This window comes from Acinonyx jubatus, chromosome C1, assembly GCF_027475565.1.
Source record: "Acinonyx jubatus isolate Ajub_Pintada_27869175 chromosome C1, VMU_Ajub_asm_v1.0, whole genome shotgun sequence".
Taxonomy (NCBI): domain Eukaryota; kingdom Metazoa; phylum Chordata; class Mammalia; order Carnivora; family Felidae; genus Acinonyx; species Acinonyx jubatus.
Window position 1 is genome coordinate 98658390 of NC_069381.1, and position 18239 is coordinate 98676628.

Genomic DNA, 18239 nt, shown 5'->3' on the forward strand with positions numbered 1-18239 from the left:
GTAGGAGCAGAAATCTCTTGGAAAGTGAGGTTATAGGTGACACAAGGCAAGACTTCTTTACAGAAATTATAATCTGGGATGTCCAGTGCCACTGGATAAAACCTGGAAAATGAACTTTCTTTTGAAATGATTCAGTGAGACAAGTCCTGTACATTCCAGTAGCATAGACAGCATACTGGGAGCTTTCAGGAATGGTTGCTCGGCATTGGCTGGAAACACCCAGCCACCTGGACGGACACCATAGCACAAGGCTTAAAGGTGGTAACACGTAGGCTTAAGCTGGCACCAATGTGAGTGCCCCTCTTGCCAGAGAAGAGAGCAGGATTGGGGGTAACGGCTGCTTCTGTGAGAAGAAATGAGGAGGGATGCTGGGCCATGCTAGATGAAGGGACAATGTGGGAAGCCACCGTAGAATATGGTGTTTGAGAACGGGTATCAGGCTGTCTGGATTCAAGTCTCATCTCTGCCGCTTACTGGATATGTGATCTTGGGCAAGTTTTCTGGCTTCTTTATTTCATTTTTTTTCATCTTTTAAAAATTTTTTAACGTTTACTTATTTTTGAGAGACGGGACAGAACATGAACAGAGGAGGGGCAGAGAGTGGGAGACACAGAATCCAAAGCAGGCTCCAGGCTCTGAGCTGTCAGCACAGAGCCCGACGTGGGGCTCGACCTCATGAACCGCGAGATCATGACCTGAGTCGAGGTTGGACGCTTAAACGACTGAGCCACCCAGGGGCCCCTAAAATTAAGATGCTAATGATAGTAGCTCCCTCAGACGGTCCCTGAAAGGTCTAAAGGATACAGCGCAGGCAAAGAGCTTTACATAGCACCTGACTTGCCACATGTTAAATCTTAATGCTTTCGATAACCATTATTAACTAGAATCACTTGGAAAGATTGCAGATCAGAACACCAGGAGGACAGGAAGACTTTACTAAGTGCTTCAGTTATAGTGACTCCTTTTAAGCCTGGTAAGAACCAGGAAAGATAAGAATTCCCATTATGCCCTTCTTATGACTGAGGATAAAGAGGCTCCATGGGATTAAATGGCTGGCCGAAGCTCTGTCTAGCATGTAGTGGAGCCAGGATCAAACACAATCTTGTCTGGAACTAACCCTGTGCTCTTTCTACCACATTTGGCTTATATCCATGACCAGCTTGAGACGCACAGAGAGCCCATCCAGTAAGATGGTATCTTTACCTTACGTAAAATTAAAAACGATTGAAAACCATGAAATGAAAGTAAGAAAGGCCAACAACTGTTTCTCAGATGACTACAATTAAAAAATATCTCTATTTCTATATCTATATCTAGATAGGTTATCTAGACCTAGCTCTAGATATATAGATCTGTATGCCTCTCAAATACTTTGCAGACAATTTGTTCAGTCTCCTGTTTCGGTGCCATGAGCACATGCCTGGTTGGCTTATCCAGTGTCCAAAGATGGAGTATTTATTATGAGATCGTGTCCTGTGGCTTCCTGCCCTGGCCTAACTTCAGAGGAGGTGTCCAGCCCTGGCATGGCCAGGAAATTGTGGAAGTTTTAAGAAGTGCCATATAAATGCATTAATAATAACAATTTATTATCAATAGCACCGACGCTATCAATCTAAATAACAGTGACAGCCATTTATTACACTCATGTGCCAGGTACTTCGCAAACACTTTTCTCATTGAATTCCCACAACGGCTCTTTTACCAGCGAGGAAACCATTTCTGGAAAGTTAAGTTATAAGTGTCAGACCTGAGATGAGAACGTCTCTGTCTGATCCCTCAACTCTTCCCTTACACAGAGCTGTTCCAAGTCATCCAGTGAGTGAGTGACAGTGTGAGGACTGGGCTGCAGAGGGTCAGGGACCTTTCCACGGCATCTGCCCCCACCCCCCACCCCCGTCTCGAAGGGCCACCCACAAAGGCTGTCCTATAACCAGGGATTAATGGGAGCCTCTCAACCTCTCTTCCAAATAATTCACCTCACGTGCATTTTATGTGTTCTGGGGTCCATACTTAGTACTCTTCAGGAGTGGGGTGGCGATGAGGAGCTGGCATATGTGACCTCAGGAGAGTGTTGAAGAGGTGGAATTGTTTTCTGTATTTGGGAATATTTCTATGTCTGAGCTGCGGTCTCAGGAATGATGCCTGCAAGGCACACCAGAAAACACCCTTCCCTGCCACAACTCCGTATGAAAGTCATTATCTGTACCGGGGAGGTAGGGAAGAGTGTGGGTTCTGGAAGCAAATTACCAGGGCCTGAAACACAACTGTGCCATTTGCTAGCTGTGTGCAACTAGCAAATACTAGTTGTATAGGACTAGTAGATAGGAGATGCTATCATTCAGCTTTCCAAAATGTTTACCAATTTACTCTTCACCAGAAGTGTATGAGAGATCCAGTGTTTCATGTCCTCACCAACCCTAGATACTGTAGAATCCTTTTGTGGTTTTAATTCCTATTTCCTGGTGACTGAGGAGACTGAGTGCATGTTCATATGAGAATCATAATGTTGAGTGACGGAAGCATACACAAAACAGTACGTTCTATATAATTCCACGTATATATAGTTCAAAAACAGGCAAATGAATCTCTATTAGAAAGGAGAATAGTGGTTACTACCCTGGGAAGAGTTGAGGGGGTAGCCTTTAGGAGGCTCCTATCTCCTATCTCCTAACTACTCTCCTTGGGTGAGTAGTTATTGGGAGGTAGGAATAATACTTGTCTCCTCTTTGTTGTGAATAGTAAATTGGATAATGTATGCAAAGTTATTTATTGCAGTGAGGTGCACATAGGAAAGATTCAAAAGATATTGCCATCGTCATCACCATCACCTACGTAATGCCATTTCCTTAATTTCACTGCCTTGTGTATGAAGCCAGCTAACATTTTTTTAAAGTGGATTTGTTTATTTTGAGAGACAGAGCGGGTGGGAGAGGGGAAGGGAGAGAGGAAGAGAGAGAATCCTAAGCAGGCTCCACACTGTCAGCGTGGAGCCCAACGTGAGGCCCAAACTTGCGAACCGTGAGATCATGACCTGAGCCAAAATCAAGAATCGGGCACTAACTGACTGAGCCAGGCGCCCCAAGCCAGCTAACATTTTATTGAATTTATCTAAAGTGTGATAATATGATGCTCTCGGGTAAGGGTTATGGGCGTTTTAATAAAGGCAACTGAGAAAAATCCAACTAAAGAGTGTTAAATTCATAAACAGCCTATTGTATTCAAAATGCCCAGCTTTAACCCCATGAAATAGGATGGAGGCAGAAAACCTCTTTATTGGCAGTAGGGTTTTAATATTACTGGTGGAATATTGCTGGACTGGGTAGACTAGCTTTTATCCATGTATTTGCTTCTCCAAGCACCCATCCACTTGTCCGTTCAAAAAAGCACTTAGGGAGTACCCTCTGAGCATCCTCTTTAGGGGACGGAGCTAAGTACTGAGGTCGCTGTAGTCATACAGTAGGAAAAGTGTGAGTGGCAAAATGTTGACTGTCACAGGGAAGCTGTGGCAATGTGAAAATTCTTGCTAGGGTGGTCAAGTAAAAGATAATTCCATAAGGGGTGTCATGCCAAGCCGTTTAGCCCTAAGCCCAAAAAAGGTTCGTCACCAAGATTTAGAGTGCAGGACAAACACTAGAGTTGTTGCTGCTGTTTTTGTTGTTTTTGTTGTTTTTAAGGCAGCGTATTTTTTATTTTATTTTATTTTGAGAGAGAGAGAGTGTGCGAGCAGGGAAGAGGGACAGAGAGAGGCGGGGGGAGGGAGAGAGAATCTCAAGCAGGCTCCTTGCACAGCGTGGAGCTTGATGAAGGGTGAAGCCCATGACCATGGGAACGTGACCTGAGCCAAAATCAAGAGTTAGACACTCAACTGACTGAGCCACCCAGGCGCCTAGGGTTTTAATTCAAGGAGGTGTATAAGATCCAGAATGGGTAAGTTATAACTAAGGAAGAGCTAATTAAGCATTAGTGAAGGAGTTACCAAAATGTATATACTGATATCTTTAAAAGTTAGTTCAAAATATTCACTTTATCAGTCGATATTTTATTTCCCAATGTATATATACACATATTTTATAATACATATTTGTAATGTGTGTGTATATATGAATATATTTAAATTTTTTTAATGTTTATTTTTGAGAGACAGAGAGACAGAGACAGAGTGCAAGTGGGGGAAACACAGAGAGAGGGGGAAACACAGAATCCGAAGCAGGCTCCCCGCTCTGAGCTGTCAGCACAGAGCCTGATGCAGGGCTTGAGCCCATGAACCACAAGATCATGACCTGAGCCAAAGTTGGATGCTTAACTGACTGAGCCATCTAGGCGCCCCTATATGAGTGTGTTAAAGTACAACACATATACATAAAAATGTACACATCGTAACTGTGCAGTCTGCAGAATTATCACATTTTCATTTCCACGTAACCACCACCCATACCAAGAACTAGAACTTGACTATCCCACAGAAGTCCCCTCATGCGGCCTCCTAAAGGCTACCCCCTCAACTCTTCCCAGGGTAGTAACCACTATTCTCCTTTCTAATAGAGATTCATTTGCCTGTTTTTGAACTATATATACGTGGAATTATATAGAACGTACTGTTTTGTGTATGCTTCCGTCACTCAACATTATGATTCTCATATGAACATGCACTCAGTCTCCTCAGTCACCAGGAAATAGGAATTAAAACCACAAAAGGATTCTACAGTATCTAGGGTTGGTGAGGACATGAAACACTGGATCTCTCATACACTTCTGGTGAAGAGTAAATTGGTAAACATTTTGGAAAGCTGAATGATAGCATCTCCTAAACGCTATTAATTGGCTTTCTTTTTAAAAAATGTTAATTTATTTATTTTGAGAGAGAGTGAGTGGGGCAGGGGCAGAGAGAAAGAGAGAGGGAATCCCAAGCAGACTTGGCATTGTCAGTGGGAAGCCTGACACAGGCCTGCATCTCACAAACCGTGAGATCATGACCTGAGCCGACATCAAAAGTCAGATGCTTAACCGACTGAGTCACAGGTGGCCATGTTGGCTTTCCTGGACATACTCTTTTGAGAAGTGTTTATTTTAAGATACTAGAAAAAAGAATGAAAAGACAGCAAAACAAAGCAGAAAGAGGGACATTAATAAAGATAAAAGCCAAAACTAATTAAATAGGAAAACAATCAGAGACAAACCTAAACGTGGCTCTTTCAAAACTACTGTTGAGCTAATAATGCCCTGTAAACCTGCTTTAAGATGAGAGAAGGAGAGAGAGATACGCACAGACTGATGGACAGATAAAATGCCCAAGATCAGGACTAGGTAGAGAGAGAACATAAAAAGAAAATGAATTATAAAAGAATATTAGAATAAAACAGGCTAGTACACTCAGAAACAGATCCATACACATTTGGATACTTGATTTATGATAAAAATAGCACTTGGTGAGACGTGGGGGAAGGACAGTATTTTTGACAAATGGTGCGAGATCACCTGGAGAGCCACACGGAACATATGAATCTTGACCACTCTCTTGCACCACACACAAAATTAATTCTGAATGGTTAATAGATATAAATGAGAAAGGTAAAATAAGAAAGCTTCTAGAAGATAACTTAGGGAAAAAATCTTCATGACCTTGGGATAGGCAAATATTTTTTTAACCAAACAGGCTACAAAAAGCTCCAGTATAAAGGAAAAGATGGATAAAATGGACTAGGTTAAAATTAAGAGCTTTTGCTCGCATTGAAAGACATCATTAAGAGAGGGAAAAAGCAAGCCATAGCGTAGAAGAGATTTTGCAATGCATATAACCAAATTGCATCCAAAATATACAAAGGATTCCTACAAATCAAAAAGAAAAAGGCAGATAATCCAATCAAAATGGATGAAAGACAAAAATACCTTTTTTTTTTTAAAGTTTTTAGTTTTTTTAAGTAATCTCTACACCCAGCATGGGGCTCAGACTTACAACCCCAACATCAAGAGTATCCTGCTCTACTGACTGAGCCAACCAGGCACCCTAAAATACCTATTTTTTCTCTTAAAATATTTTTGTAATGCTTGTTAATTTTGAGAGAGAGAGACAGAGACAGAGACAGAGTGTGAGCGGGGGAGGGGCAGAGAGAGAGGGAGACAGAGAATCCGAAGCAGGCTTCAGGCTCTGAGCTGTCAGCACAGAGCTCAACGCGGGGCTCAAACCCACAGAGCCCGAGATCACGACCTGAGCCAGAGTTGGACGCTTAACTGACTGAACCACCCAGGCGCCCCCCAAAATACCTATTTTTGATCAAGGAAGTGGGGAAAGGTGCTAATGCCTTTTCTAGGCAAACACATGTACCAGCTACCATTTTCTTCACTTAAGCCACAACCACTGTTTGGTGGCAGCACATCCCCACCAGAGGAGAGTGACAGAGACAACAGGCAGCTGGGACTATAGAAACTGAAGTTATAAAGCGACAGCTTTGGCCCCAGACTAAGTTAAAATAGAAATGTTGGCCTGAGTCAGGCAGCTTAAGGGAAATGGAGCAAACAGTTTGCCTCAGAGAAGACAGCTGTGGCCTAACTCACTCAATGTTTTAATTAAGTGGCATCCATAATAGACGCTTCCAAGTCACGGTCCACACAGAAGAGGGGAGAGAAGACTATTCCTGCAACTGACATCAGCTGCCTTTGGAATCTCACCATCCACGCACGGTGGCGTCAGTTTCCTGCACAAACAGCAGTCACAACCTGTCTTCCTGCTACCTAGGACCGCTGTGCACAAGGACCTGATTTTCTTTAACACTTCAGCAACGTTTCACTGCAAAGGAACCACCCACCCGGGCCAACCATTGCTAGAATGGCTCACCGTAGCCCTTTACCTGTGACGCCAGATACCTTCAGCGCTGATTGGTAGGTAGAATACCCTGGTACACATCCCGTTTGGCTCTCGCAACTACCTGGGGACCTGGGCATTAATTCCCCCATCCTACGAATGAGGCAACTGAGGCCCGGGGAGTTAAATGACTAATTTGGAGAGAGCGGAGTCCATAAGTAGAAGAAGCAGTGCTCTGCTCTGCGGTTTTCTGGGTCCAAGCCCTGTGCTCTTTCCGTTCGACCGCGCTGAGTAATCGGGCACTTAAGTGGTAAGGGGTGAATGGATCACGATAACGCAAGAAATCACATACCTGAGATACCAAAACCGATGATAAGTGCAATGGCTCCAGCCAAAACAATGATGATGCTAATAATGCTATGGAGAGATAGAGAAACAGGAAATTACTCTTCAGTTCACTTGACATGCTGCTTAGTGACCCGGGTTCATGTGTGTCATTTGTCAGAGGTGCCACAGAAAGCATCTCAACTTTCTTCTTCACCGTAAGCCCCTTCCTAGGAACAGGCGCCTTTGGAAGGGGTCTCAACAATTCCATCCCCGTGTCCCTGGGTGTGCCGGGGGTCATGAAAGCAGTGACTTTGTGTATCATCTTACTGTCCTATTTCCAGATCAGGGAAGACCGCATACAAAGATCGTTGGGACAAAACTGAGGGCATCTCTGTGGTGTTGGGTGCAACCTGCGGGGGGACTGGTTCCATACTCAGCCCACACTGAGCATTAATGCCCAGCATTGATCTATCTGCCTTGTCTCCTTCCATAGACTTTAAACAATTTTTTTAATGTTTATTCATTTTTTAGAGACAGAGACTGAATGCAAGCAGAGGAGGGGCAGAGAGAGAGAGAGGGAGACACAGAATCCAAAGCAGGCTCCAGGCTCTGAGCTGTCAGCACAGAGCCTAATGTGGAGCTCGAACCTGTGAACCATGAGATCATGACCCGAGGCAAAGTTGGACGGTTTTCAGACTGAGCCACCCAGGCTCCCCACCCTCCATAGGCTTTAAACTCCACGAAAGACAATGGTCATATCTTCCCTTGTACTCACCCATCCTTAGTCCACTGCACCCTGCAGATCCTCAATGGGAGTTTGTTTCCTCTTATTAAAAAAAGTACTACATATTTATTACAGAAACTTTAGAAAATACACATGTATTTTTTTTTTAAATAGAACAATAAAATGACCTGCAATTTCGTCATCCAGACACAACCATTGTTAACTTCTGGAAATGTATCCTGCAGGGGTGCCTGGGGGGCTCAGCGTCCCACTTCGGCTCAGGTCACGATCTCACGGTTCGTGGGTTCGGGCCCCGTGTCGGGCTCTGTGCTGACAGCTCGGAGCCTGGAGCCTGCTTCAGATTCTGTGTCTCCCTTTCTCTGCTCTTCCCCCACTCGTGATCTCTCTCTCTCTCTCTCTCTCTCTCTCTCAAAAATAAATAAACATTAAAAAAAATGTATCCTGCCAGTTTTCAATGAACAAATTAACAAATGACAATTGGGGGAAAACTAAGGCAGTACTGTTTACAAGTGCCGAGCGCTAGAATAACTTGGCAGACATGTTGTTCTCGGCACCATCCATGGATTATATCATTTATCTTTTCAATAACCTTATGAGGTAAACAAATGTATTATCCCCATTTTATAGATGAGGAAATGACACAGGGAGATTCATCATCTTCCTGAAATTCACCTTGTCGGTAAGTGGCAGAGCTGGGATTAGAATCTATCTCTGGAAGCTGCACTCATCTACTTCCTACGCTGCCTCCCAAGAGGAGGGGGGTTCACACATGGGGCACGGCCATCCGCTCTCCGGGTGGACCCATGCCCCTGGAGGGCTACCAGCTCTCGCTGTCGAGAGTGACGCGGGCAGAGAAGAAGGCCCAGGTCGGAGCCGGCGTGTTGGCAAAGCGGTTCCTGGGAAGCTCGCCCATCGCTGCCCGCCCTTGTGCATATGTCATCAGGCAGGCGTCCTCGGGCACGCGGTCTCACTGCTGGCAAGCCGCACGCTCCCCACGCCCACACCAATGTTGCTCAACAACAGGACAAAAGAAAGGCACAGGGAGGCAAAGAATGGTGCCACAGAGAGAAAAGGGAGGCGCAGGGCATTCTGCTCTCCGCCCTGAATACGCGCATTGTGCCCAGCTCTCCCCTTGCTCAGGGCCGGACCCACCGCAAGAAACAACAGACGTACAAGAAACAATGTGAGTGAACAGTTTCCCCGGAGGTCAAGCCCTCACGAGGTGCGGCTGTGGGGGCAGCAACTGAATAAAGCAAAATGATGCTTTTAACAGCGGGGTATCTGCCATTGATTCTAAGAGGAGACCACATTTGACCACTTTGCTCTCTCTACACCCTCGGTTCTGACCACTCGAAGGGTGTGAGAACAGCCACACGCACCCAGCAGGCGGCACTGCCTGGCTCTCTCTGACTACTGAGCCAGGGAGCCACCTCGCATTTGTGGCTCAGGGTTTCACTTACCTTGGGGAAATTACTTCATCTCTCTGAGACTCGGTTTCTTTTTCCTTAAAATGGGCACAGGAGCCATCCCTGCTTTGCCAGCTGGAAGGGTGTTACAGGGTGAAGTGCGTCCACCCCTCCAGATTTATATTTTGAAGTCCAAACCCTGAGTACTTCAGAATGTGACTTTAGTTGGAAATAAGGTCATGGCAAAAGGAATTTGTTAGATGAGGTCATGCCAGAGTAGCGTGGGCCCCCAGTCCAGTATGACTGGTGTCCTTATGACAAGGGGACATTTAGACACAGACATGCACACGCACTTAGGGAACACACTACTTTAAGATGAAAGCAGAGACCTACAAGCCACGGAACATCAAAGATTGCCCAGAAACCACCAGAAGCTGGCGGGGAGGCCTGGAGAAGATTCTCCCTCACCCTCCAAAGGAATCAAGCCTGCCCCGCAAGTGGTTTGCTAGTCTCCCGAGCTGTGAGAGAGCACTTTCTGTTGTTTAAGCCACAGGTCGGTGGTTCCTTGTTACAGCAGACTGAGAAGACCGATCTAAGAGGGTTGTTTTAAGATCAAATTAGATAGTGGATGTGGCATGATCCATGAAAGGCTGTGTATATATATTTTACCATAAAAACGTTTACCCGAAGCTATTTGCTGTAAGTTTGTTATTAAAAGCTGACTTACACCTGGGAACAGTCCAACTGGTAATCCTAACAATATTAGAGTATTTTGATACATCAGAAATACCGTGTACCAGGCGTGTGCGAGGGCTCAACGAGCTCCTTGGAGTTATCAGGTCCTGTTGAGTATCCTTTTCATTTCTCTCCCAGTCTCTTCATTTCTGTCTTCAGGGCCCCTGGTCACCACCGTGTGTCACTAGCATTCTTACAAGGCTCTCCCAACAGTCTTCCCTGTTTCCAGTCTGGCCCCTCCTGCCCATTCTTCATACCGCCCCCATCAGCGTGACTTCAGAGTTTCTGTATGAGAGTGACTGAGGTGGGAGCCTCAGTGATCACGGGGAGAGTATGATGACAAGGTCCCAAGCATGGCTTCTGGACCGAGCCCTGCTTGATTTGAGCCACAGCATCACCGCTTATAGTCATGTGACTTCCAGCTTCCATTCCTTCCTGTTAGGATTAAATGAGCTGGGGGCGCCTGGGTGGCTCAGTCGGTTAAGTGTCCGACTTCCGCTCAGGTCATGATCTCGCAGTTCACGGGTTCAGGCCCCACGTCAGGCTCTGTGCCGACAGCTCAGAGCCTGGAGCCTGCTTCAGATTCTGTCTCCCTCTCTCTGTGCCCCTCACCCACTCACACTATCTCTCTCTCTCAAAAATAAACATTAAAAAAAAATTTTTTTTTAAAGATTAAACGAGTTAACACAGTGTTAACACGAGTTGAGTGATTTTAAAAACCATGTAGAATAATGCCAGGCACATGGGAAGCTTCCATAAGTATGAATTCTTATTTTTCTGCTGTGGTTATGTAACAAACTCATGTTTTTAAGTTGGAATATATGTTTCCTTGGTGGTGCTGATGGAAGTTGGTGTGGGGATTGGCCCTCCGTTCAGCGACTGAGCTCTTTGTAAGAATGATTACTGAACTGTGATATAGTCATAACAGTCCTCTGCTGAAAACTTTGAGTGCCTTTCCATTTCCCTCGTGATAAAAATTCACCCTTGGATGTGGCCATGTGGCCTTCGAAAGGGAGTATCTTGCCTTCTCTCCTGCCTCTGCCTCTCCCCATGCTCCCCCTGGGTTCCTGCCCTCCAGCCACACTGAAGCATCATAGATACCCCTGCCTCAAGCCATCACATGTGCTTTCCCCTACCCTCTCTGAGGAAAAGCAAAGACACAGAACAGACACCTGCACACTCACCGGCAGGGATGGGACAGTGGAGGTCGTGTGTGTCACTCAAAGCGGCTGAGCCCGTGTCCATCACCAGCAGACCCGCATGTTTCCCTAATCGTGGAAGCTGAACCCTGTTGTCTGTCAGCAATCTCCCTAAGCAGGAATCACCTTGAGGTTTGTGCCGAGCTGCTGTTCCCTTGGGAAATAGCTCAACTCTAGCGCCTTGGAAAGAGAGGCAGGAACTCTCGGAGCTGCCAGATTAAATAATTCCTGTCTGCTGCTTACTAATTTTTTTTAAAGTTGAATAAAATATTCACATAAGGTGTTCTTACGTTGCTTTTTGGCTTTTACTTTGCCAGAATGATTTCCAGTAACGACTCTGTGGGAAATTTTTATTGCGAAATTGTCTTTTCACCACTGCATTGGAATTCACGGCGCACATTTGAGTAGATCCTCCTTACAAAAGGACCCACATGAAAATCAGTGCTTTTGGAGGATCGGCTCACTTAGGAAGCTTTATTGAGTGTCGAGTGTATGAAAGGCATTGCCGGGCAATATGGAGGAAATGTAGAGATGGGGTGCCTGCCCTCAAGGAGCGTATAGTGTAACTGAGGCAAAACACACACACACACACACGCACGTACAACATACACAGACATGCATGCACATGCACACATGCATGCCGTAATAACACAAGACACGTAGTCAGGGCTTCAGTACAAAGACCAACAAATTCTCGCAGGAATTCTAGGGCGTAGGAAGTATTTACATCAGAGAGAAATAGGAAGAATCCAAGAGTGTTTCCACAAAGTGTGTTTCCATGAACCAGTTTCAAGGAAAGTACAAAGGAAGGTTTTCTTGAGAAATGCATTTAGCTAATTCATGCTGCAACGTACTCTCTCTCCAAGGCAGCAACCCAAAGCACCAGAAAGACCACGTATGCAGGGACGGGGTCAGGACCCCACTCAGTGCTCTGGACTTGGAGAAGGGGGCTTTGAGGTACTGCAGGACTCAGAGCCTTCCAGGGGAGGGGCTTAGATTCTGCCAAACACATCCATGCTACCCAGGGATGGCCCTGTTCAACTCCCTCACACGCCTTTGTCTCCGCTGCTGCTGCCTTGAAAGAAATGAGGCATTTCTGGGAAGACATGATCCGTGCATCCCTGCAAAACCTCACACTGTACAAAATCACACACCAAACGTGGCAGTGCTTATGGAGAAAAACAGGGTAGAGGTTTGACCACTCAAAACCTGTGTGACCTTGTAATTGGTCTACCAACAGGAATAATGTTCTCTGGAGAGAACTCTGGCAGCCAAAGTGGGCAGCTCAGTAGGGCCAGAATCTGCTTCCGGGCATTATTCAAACTGCACAGACACAATTGTGCCGACCGAGGGTGCTGCAAGCCAGGGGGTCTTCTGGGAAGGTGGGGACGTGGGGAGGTACAGACTGGGGTGTGCTGATCTGGGAAGGCAGCCCCAAGCACAGGTGTTGATTTGAAATTCAAAACACAGACAAACCTGAAAGCCACAGCAAGCCACAAAGGTCCCACGTGGCAGGAGGCCACAAGGTCAGAAGGCTCCCCTCGTCACCACCCCTTGTGTATCTCCTCTAGCTCCATTTCAGAAAACAAGGGCTTTCTGGATCCTCTCCACGGTGCGTAGAGCACTCATTCTGGAAGGCATAAAGCGCCCTTTGTTTTATCCAGACATTAATGGTTTCTATGCTCTCTAGTTTCTGCCTCCTTCCCCAAATACTGACTGAACTCAGAGATAGCACATTCCTTACAGATCATCAGCTTACCTCCACTTGAATAAATGATAAATGATTAAGGGCTCTGAAACGTAGATTAAGTTATCACTTGTATGATTAATCTGAATAAATTACACTTTTAAATTAAATATAGCAAGCAGAATATTTGAGTAAATCAAGTAAATATTTGAATAAATCAAATATATTACTTTGTTCATAAACTAACCAAGTGACTGAGTTTATTATAAAGAACGCTGAAATTGAAGACATTCATTTCAGCCTATCCAAAACATTTCTCTCTTTCTTCCCCCCTAGAAAGGTGAAAAGGAATTATTTTTAAATACTATGTAGAAGAGAGCATTGGGCTTCAAGGTACAATTATTGTCCAGATATTGATTAGTACAGGTTTTAGGTTTCTGAGAGGCTTAGATTGTTGTCTCCTCAAACATTTTTTTCCCCATCTCTACATCCCCCTGCTTTATCTGTATTGGTAAAATCAAGGCCAGCATTGATCCAGGGAACTGAGAACATGACCATTTGAGATTGGTAAATGGAGGGTTGGGAAGCAGTTGGCAAAGAGGGGGCTGTTCCATGGAATTTTAGCTGCGTGAGGGGAAGGGGAGGAGTGGGCATCCTTCTGGGCAGCCCTGCCCTGTCCACATGGCTTTCCTGGCAGTGGGCAGCCTGGCTTTCTGTTTGGGAAAGACATTTTCAAAAATTGCCCGTAAGACACTTGGGTGCTTTTGAGTATCAGGTTGAGTTCCTTCAAGCTTCAGCTAAGAATAGTGATGCAGCGTTATGGGGGTCCTCCAAAGCACAGGACCCAGGGTTACATCATACCCGGGCCCCAATGCCACAAAACCAGGAAGACATGACCAACAAGTAGATTGCATCTTACGTGCCAACTTCTTTTGAATGATAGATAGTGGTGGTGGCCTAGGATATTGTGTTAGAGAAGATTGTAAGGCGGGCCTCCAGGCTCAGCAGGAGAGAGTGCCACCACTGATGGGTGATTTCTGGGTGAGCACGTGGGCCCCAGGAGTGCCGTTTCTGGGCTAGCAGTGACACATGAAAAGGGGGCTTGAGCTAACCACTAGCCACGGACTACCAGAGTCTTAGCCGAATTTAATAGAAAAAGAATGACAGTAAAATGGCTGACACTCCTCTATGCACATTTTTGGCCCACACTTTAAGAAGAACACTGATTGGGGCACCTGGGTGGCTTAGTCGGTTAAGAGTCTGACTTCAACTCAGGTCATGATCTCAAGGTTTGTAGGTTTGAGCCCCACATCCGGCTTTGTGCTGACAGCTCGGAGCCTGGAGCCTGCTTCAGATTCTGTGTCTCCCTCTCTCTGCTCCTCCCCCGCTCGTGCTCTCTCTCTCTCTCTCAAAAACAAATGAACATTAAAAAATAAAAATAAATAAAAAGAACACTGATTAATGTGTTTGTTTAGGACAGGGTTTCTCACGCTTAGCCATATTGAGTATTTGGGCCAGATAATTCTTTGCTGCCGGGGCTGTCCTGTGCGCTGTAGGTTCTCTAGCAGCATCCCTGGCCTCTTTTATTTAAAAAAAAAAAAATTTTTTTTTTAACGTTTTATTTATTTTTGAGACAGAGAGAGACAGAGCATGAACGGGGGAGGGGCAGAGAGAGAGGGAGACACAGAATCGGAAGCAGGCTCCAGGCTCCGAGCCATCAGCCCAGAGCCCGACGCGGGGCTCGAACTCACGGACCGCGAGATCGTGACCTGAGCCGAAGTCGGCCGCTTAACCGACTGAACCACCCAGGCGCCCCACCCTGGCCTCTTTTAGATGCCAGCAGTACCCTGCCCTTTTTGTGACAACCTAAAATGTCTGGGGACATGTTGCTCTGGTTGAGAACTGTTGATCTAGGGGAAGTGGGACCAGCATGGTGAGGTGGTTAGAAGACATTTCTTTTGAAGGGTAGTTGAAGTAACTGGGGTAGTTCAGTTTAGAGACGTCCAGATGTAGTGATGATCACTTCAAAATTTGAAGGGCGCCATACGGGCCTATTCTCTATCACTCTGGAAGAAATGAAGCCAATAGGTGAAAGTTCCAGGAGGTTAGATTTAGATCAAGTATCCAGAGAACCTTTCCAATGAGGGTTCTGGTACGGGCCTGAGACTGCAGTTTCCTGTCACTGGACATGTGCCTATAAGCAGGGGCTGAGTAAGTACTTAGGGACAGAAGTGGGGAAGGGCATTTTGGGGCACCGGATAGGACTTGGAACAGTTTTGAAAGTCCCTTTCAAATAGATAGTTCTGTAATTTGATATCCCAGGGGGTTTGCTCTGGCCTTGCCCTTGCCACAGTTATGTATTCTGATTATGCCTCCTAAAACCTTTATTAATAACTTAACAATGATGGCTGGTATGTACTGAGGGCAGGGCCTCACTTATCTCATTTAATCCCTGCAACAACCCAATCGGTACTGTTATCTTTCTTTTCAGATGGGGAAACTGGGGCCTTGTGTTAAGTAACTCATCCACGGGCTCACCCCTACATTATTAAATCAGAGCAGGATGAGACTTGGGTCTAATACTCCATCATGCATGGCCTTCATTATCGTACGGTATGTTACATAAATCCAAATTTTCTAACTCCCAGGGTTCCCATCAGTTGCTGGGTTCATGGTTTGTGCAGTTAATAACCTGTGGAGGCCATCGGGCCTGATGTTCCACAGACTGAAGAAGCCCACCTCTCGCAGGTGGTATCTTTTGTTTGAGATGCTGGAAGGAAACCCGAAAGGGGGAGTATCAGGTGGAAAATTACTGAATGTTAACAGATAGATACCATTCCCTAAACAATATTTGATTTTGTGGCAGAGCCATAAATTTTTTTTAATGTTTATTATTTATTTTTGAGAGAGAAAGAGAAAGACAGAACGTGAGCAGGGGAGGGGCAGAGAGAGGGAGACACAGAATCCGAAGCAGGCTCCAGGCTCTGAGCTGTCAGCACAGAGCCTGACACGTGGCTCGAACCCCCAAACCATGAGATCATGACCTGAGCCGAAGTCAGACACTTAACTGACTGAGCCACCCAGGTGCCCCATTATATTTTATTCTTAAACCTGCTCTATTTATAACTGTCCCCTGATTGCCCATGAAGCACACATTAGCATTTCATCAGCCTTGTGCACACTGGTCTCCAGTGGCACAAGCAGAGCGGGACAAAAGTCAATATCAGGTTGATCGCTAGTCTTTTTTCTAATCATACCTGTGTCTCCCATTCTTCCTTATTCTCACTGCAGAGGAAATAACGTTTCCAGAAGATTTCTTCAGCAGTATAACTGATCCCATTGTGTTTAATAACAAACACACTTCACACCGGTTATGAACCTCCCATGAAGTGTCTGCTCTGTAGGAAGGGCTGGGCAGCCCCTGAGCAGTCTGTGTGGTCGGAACTGAAACAGCCTAATTATAAGTCTTCCGAACCCAAGCTTGGGAGAGATTTCCAGGGGCACGCACAGCACCTGGAGTGAGGTTTGGCCGCTAATAAGCACGTCCTTCACATGATTGGCTCCTGTTTTTCAGGCCGCTCTCCTATCATGCACGGCCTCCTTCCCACCTTGTCCCACATCACCTTGCTTTCCTCACCCCTCCTGCTCCAGCCCAGTCCAGATGAGGGCTGGAGCACTGCTCGGTGACAGTGAATGGATGTATGGATGACGGTCATTTCTGGAATGGATGATGCAAAGAGAAGGTGCTCTCTATCTCTCCCCTCACCAACTCCGTGGAGAACCTGGCGTTATTTTCCTAATGAAGACTTGATGGGAGCAGGGGGCTTGTATGATTGAGCAGTCCTGTAATTCTTCCTCTACCTGTGTCCTCATCAACACTTTGCCTCTACAGGATTGCTGTAAGGGTCAGAGAAACAAACTAGGCTTTGTATAGATGCTGGTTTTTGTTTTTAAATTATAAATGTTAATTCTTATTCCTATCCCTTCCCAGTGTCCCCCAATTATTATTATTATTATTTTATTATTTTTATTTTTATATTTTAGAGAGAGAACACAAGCTGGGAGGGGCAGAGAGAGAGAGAGAGAGAGAGAGAGAGAATATCTTAATCAGGCCCCACACTCAGCACAGAAATGACATGGGGCCTGATCCCACAACCCTGGGATCATGACCTAGGCTGAAATCAAGAGTCGGATGCTCAACTGACTGAGCCACCCAGGCACCCCTATGTCTCCTAATGTAAATGATTTCTCGTTGCTTATAGATCAACGTTCAAATCGAGTCTAGAATTTAAGACCATTGTAAAATGCCCATTGTATCTACGTGACCCTTCTCCCCTTCTGGAGCCGTGAATCCTTACCAAGCGGATGAGTGCATTGTCCCCTGTTGTCCTCCGTCTGTAACATTCTTCTGACCCCTCTCTGGCTGTGAAAGGCAGGCCCCACTCAAAGAGCTCTGCCTTGACTCTGACGCCTTTCCTGAAGGCCCAGCCCAGAGCGTGCTCTCTTTTCTCTTTCCTTAGTGGATTTAAGGGGATGAGGTAGGAAGGGGAACCTCAGAGGGCAGGGCCTGAGCGAGAGGAGGAGGGTCAGGCACTGGGGTTTAGGATGGGGGCTGGGAGGCCGGCATGGGAACTAGCAAGTTTGATGGGGTAGGACAGGGCAGTCTCCCTCTGGGGCAGGTACATTTCCCTCAACCCTTTGTCCCCATCGGTCACTGTGATCTGGGCCTCATGGGTGGCCCCATGGGTGGCCCACAGATGGCACATGGGTGGCCCACAGAGCAAATGATCTAGAATCTAGATCACTTTGCAACACCCTAAAGCCACAAAAACTGTTGTGACTTTTCATCCCTTTCTTGCCTTCAGGAAACCTACACTGTCACTGAAGAGATTCAGAGAAGAACTTGGGCTGTCTTCTCTCAGAAAGCCTAGCCCTGGGATCAGTTCATTGTTTATTCATTAATAAGTCTGGGAACAAGTCTATCTGTCACCCTCAGAACTTTTCTCTCCCTGAGCACATATACCTGTCTTAGGCGGTCTGACGCCTCTGTCTTCTGAAATGGGATACAATGTCATATTTGTATGCCCCAAGGCTTCTGTCATTCACTCTTTATTTCAGTAACACCAGGAAATCTCCCCAGTGAAAAGCAGACCGCTGTATCCTGGGAATCAATAGGGATATGCTGTTCGGTCTTCCAAAAGTCTGACCCAGGACTCTACGGCAGGCAAGTCGTCACCTGCTGGGACCCACGTTCTCATTGCATAGATGTGGACATACAGTGCTGAAAGTGTGGCTGAAAGTGTGGCTGTATGAAGCCTGGGAGGATGGATGGACTTGTGGA

General features: G+C 46.0%; 1 protein-coding gene across 1 annotated transcript in view; it reads right to left on the minus strand.

Annotated features, from left to right (window-relative positions):
- Positions 1–18239, minus strand: part of VTCN1 (V-set domain containing T cell activation inhibitor 1) — a 62508-nt gene that overhangs the window by 23830 nt on the left and 20439 nt on the right. The window contains exon 2 of the mRNA XM_015066088.3: positions 7152–7216. Within this exon, the coding sequence (XP_014921574.1) occupies positions 7152–7216 (65 nt within the window). The remainder of the gene's footprint in view (positions 1–7151; positions 7217–18239) is intronic.